Source organism: Struthio camelus, chromosome 4 (genome assembly GCF_040807025.1).
Source record: "Struthio camelus isolate bStrCam1 chromosome 4, bStrCam1.hap1, whole genome shotgun sequence".
Classification (NCBI taxonomy): domain Eukaryota; kingdom Metazoa; phylum Chordata; class Aves; order Struthioniformes; family Struthionidae; genus Struthio; species Struthio camelus.
This window is the reverse complement of record NC_090945.1, coordinates 85,721,629-85,725,469: the sequence shown is the minus strand read 5'-3', so window position 1 is coordinate 85,725,469 and position 3,841 is coordinate 85,721,629. Positions and strand designations below refer to the sequence as shown.

General features: G+C 61.9%; 1 protein-coding gene across 1 annotated transcript; it reads left to right on the top strand.

The window, feature by feature from the left end:
* Positions 1–219: 219 nt before the first annotated feature.
* SPR (sepiapterin reductase) lies at positions 220–3,577 on the top strand. The gene is made up of 3 exons (XM_068943848.1): positions 220–552; positions 2,005–2,295; positions 2,747–3,577. Exons 1-3 carry the CDS (start codon positions 237–239, stop codon positions 2,935–2,937), a joined length of 798 nt encoding a protein of 265 aa, XP_068799949.1. The 5' UTR covers positions 220–236; the 3' UTR covers positions 2,938–3,577.
* The last annotated feature ends 264 nt before the right edge of the window (positions 3,578–3,841 follow it).

Below are 3,841 nucleotides of genomic sequence, written 5' to 3'. Positions count from 1 at the left end.
GAGCGCTCGGCCGCGGCCCGGCGCGGGAGGCAGCGCCCCCACGTGGAGGGGGCGGCGGCGCGGAGCAGCCAATCAGCGCTCGCGGGTGATGCCTGCGCGTTCGGAGCGCCATTCACAACGCGGCGGGGAGGGAGGGGGGAAATGAATGGGGGCGGGTGACGTGACGCGCTGCGTCACGCACTTGTGGCGCGCCGAGCTGAGCCGTGGCGCGCCGCGCCGCGCCGCCCCGGGCGGGGATGGAGCCGGGACCGGGACCGGGACCGGGACCGGCCGTCTGCGTGCTCACGGGCGCCTCGCGGGGCTTCGGCCGCAGCCTGGCGCGGCTCCTGGCGCCGCGCCTCGGCGACGGCTCGGTGCTGCTGCTGCTGGCGCGCTCGGCGGCGCCGCTGGCCGAGCTGGCGGCCGAGCTGCGGCGCGGCGCGGCGGCGCTGCGGGTGGAGTGCGTCCCCGCCGACCTGGGCACCGAGGAGGGGCTGCGGCGGGCCGCCCGGGCCCTGCGGGAGCTGCTGCCCGCCGCCCCGGCCGCCCGCCTGCTCCTCATCAACAACGCCGGTAACCCCCGGCCGCCACCCGCGGCTGCCCCGGCGGTGGGGGGGGGTCTCCCCGGGGGGGTGGGAGGCTCTAGGGGGAGGGTGTCACCCGAGCAGCCCCGGGCCGCTGCGGGGGAAGGCGTCCTGGGCTCGTCGCTCCGGTTGGCAGGGGCTCCCCGTGTCCCTGGATGTCCCCTTGCCGCAGACCTTGCCATCAGAGAGCGTCACCTTCAGCCAGGCCAGCCTTGGAGAGCTCCAAGGATGTCCTGCCGGACAGGCCGTGCGCGGCTTCGTCACCTCGCTGCCGGGCTCGTGGTGGGGCCAGAGCGGCCTTTGGGCGATGCGGTGCTGCATCGGCTTTGGGATGACGCCCGGCGCTCCCCAGCGCTGCTGCCTGTGCGGCTATCTCCCCGCTGCAGGCACCCAAATTCAATGCCTGGCACTGGAGCTGAATCCCAGCCCTCACCCGTTCCCTAACGGAGCAGAGATTTGCCTGCGTGGCCTTGTTGCAGGATGAGGCCTTGGCAATGATGTGTCCGAGGCAGAGATGTTATTAGTTCGGCACCAGCAGACCCAATTGCCTTGGGTGCTAGTAAATGGCAAAACCGAGTAGCACGTGGTAAGAACTAAAAGGGGTTTAGTTGTGGTAAGAAGTAAAAGAGGTTTAGTTTAGTTGGGCTTTTATTTTTTAAAAGCAGGATGTTTGAAGAGCAACGCTGGGACCGTTCTCTCCTGAGAAGTGGTGGTGAGCCACAGCGCTTTGCTGGTTTCTCGATTTTATCCACGAGGATCTGTTACTTTGCGTAGCTCATGCTGCGAGGCCAGCGAGACTCCCTCCTAGCTTTTTGCTCCCTCCTAGCTAGCTTTTTGCTCCCTTGTAGGATCCATCAGAAAAATTTCTGGACCTACCTTGTGGGGGCTTCAGCTGAAAGCTTTTAGGCCTGGTGTCTTCAGTGTCTTTTTCCCCACTTTGCTATAGATAAAACCAGATGTTGCAGTAGGTGATAGACACTACAAGAGGCTGGATATGGTTAATACCTGCCTCCACTAGCTTCTCACTAGCTTGGCGTGTGTGACCAGTCACGCTGTGGGTGTTGGCTGTTTGGCATATGTAGTTGGTGAACTCCAGGGACGGATCCCGAGACCCCCTGAGTTACAGGGGCCGTGCGTGTCCTCACTAGTGCAGTGTTACAGGGTGCTGCAGTTGGGACTTGTCATATTTTTCTCTGGCTTTCTCTCCTACTCCACAAGAAAAGGAGAGGAAAGGAGCCAGAGAAGGTGTTAAGCCACAGAAATCAGAAGAAGTGGGCTTAGGTGGGTGTGATGTCTCTGAAGCTGGTGGCCTTTGCTTTTATAGCTGGCGGCGTTTCGAGCTGACACCGCTGCGTGCAGTCAGCTCCGGGGAGCTTCTCCCTCCAGAGCCCCATCAACTCGCCTTCAGCTTGGCGTGCAACTCTTCCACCTTCCTTTGCAGGCTCGCTGGGAGACATCTCCAAATCCTTTGTCGATCTCACTGACCCCGATGAAGTCAACAGCTATTTTGCCTTCAACGTCACCTCGGCGCTTTGTCTCACCTCCACCGCCCTGAAAGCCTTCGGGAAGCGCCCCGGCGTCAGCAGGACGGTCGTGAACATCTCTTCGCTCTGCGCCGTGAAGCCCTTCAAGAACTGGGCGCTGTACTGCAGCGGGAAGGCCTCCCGGGACATGATGTTCCAGGTCCTGGCACTCGAGGAGCCCGACGTCCGCGTGCTCAACTACGCGCCGGGTGAGGAGGGGGTCCGCTCTGCCGGGGGCGCTCGGAGCTGCAGCGCCCGGCTGCGATCGCGCCTGCGAGATCACGGCCGCTCCAGAGGGGAACAGCGGCATGGCAGCCTGCCCGGCGCGGGCATGGCTGGTGCATTGCTGCCGCCACCTTCCCTCCGCTGGGAGAGGCTGGCCAGGCCCCGAGAAGTGGTGCAGTGGAGGAGATGTAGGAGGGCTGGCTGTTTTACTCCTTATCTTGCCTCCTTCATGCCTGGGGTGCACTACAAGCTGGGTGTGAACTGCTGTTGGCGTGCAGATAGTGGAGCTGTGTTGGGCATTAATTGTGATTAGTTTTCCCCTGACTCTGTGGCTAGAAGAGAAGATGTTCTTGCAGCCAGCCCAGGCGCAGAAGGAAAGCGAGTGCCAGATTTGGCTTTCGGCGGATGTGATTTCTTTTATTGCTTTTTCCCCAGGTCCTTTGGACACGGACATGCAGCTCTTGGCCCGGACCAAAACCGGGGACCCTGAGATGCGTCAGTATTTCCAGGGCCTTCAGCAGAGCGGGCAGCTGATAGACTGCGCCGTGTCGGCCCAGAAGCTGGTGAAGCTCCTGGAAGAGGACACCTTCTGCTCCGGCGCCCACGTGGATTTCTACGACGTCTGAGCTGCCGGCCCTTCGACTCTCGCCTTCGGGCTTTGCTTTCCGCTTCTGTCTGCTGAGCTGCGTCTCTGGTGCCTCCTGTCTCTGCAGCGTGCTCGCCGCCCGGGCTCGAGCGCTGGGGTGCTGCGCAGCTTTTCGGAGCAGCTCTCGGGGCGCCTTAGCAGTTCTTGTAGTGCCCCAGGGCGGACGGGGGAAATCATTGCTTCACTGTGCCGTCATTGCTGAGCTAGAGCCCGGGTTACGCGTCCTCGGGCCCCGGGGAGGGCTTGCGATTCCCACCCGAGGACCTTGCGGCGTAGGTCTTGTCCTACCTGACCACGCCACTGGGTTCGCGGGCCCTGACCCGCAGCAGCCTGCCAGAGCAGGGATTTCACAGCCGTTGGAGACGGGAGGGCAGAGGGGGTGCCAACAGCTTACCCGACCTCTCCTGCTGCTGCTCGAGGAATTGTCCCTGGGCGAGAGTTGTGCTTTAAGATGTGGGGAAAAAAAAAATCCCTTTCCCCACCCTAGAAATGCACACTCTAGAAATGCCCAGCGTCCCCTTCCCGGCAGCAACATCCCCGCAGTCCTCTTCTGTCTCAGCCCCTTGCTTCAGATTTTTGTCTACCCTGATCTACTGTCATTAAATATGTCATGCGTGGTCTGGGCTGTCTGCTGTGAGCGCCCTGCCGGTGCCCCTTCCTTCCGGCTCCGAGTGATTTCGTTAACTCTGCACCTACTTGGTGGGAAAGATGAGGTGTTCAGGCGTTTCAGAGGTAGTTTTGGTGTGACTGGGTCTCCTCGTTCAAGCTAAGCTCCCGGGATGGGGATCGCTCGGTGTTGCTGCTCTCCTGCCTGGGCTTCAGTGCATCCCCAGCCTCACCTGCATCTTCCAGAAAGCTAAAAATCCCGTGTCTCCTAAGCCTGC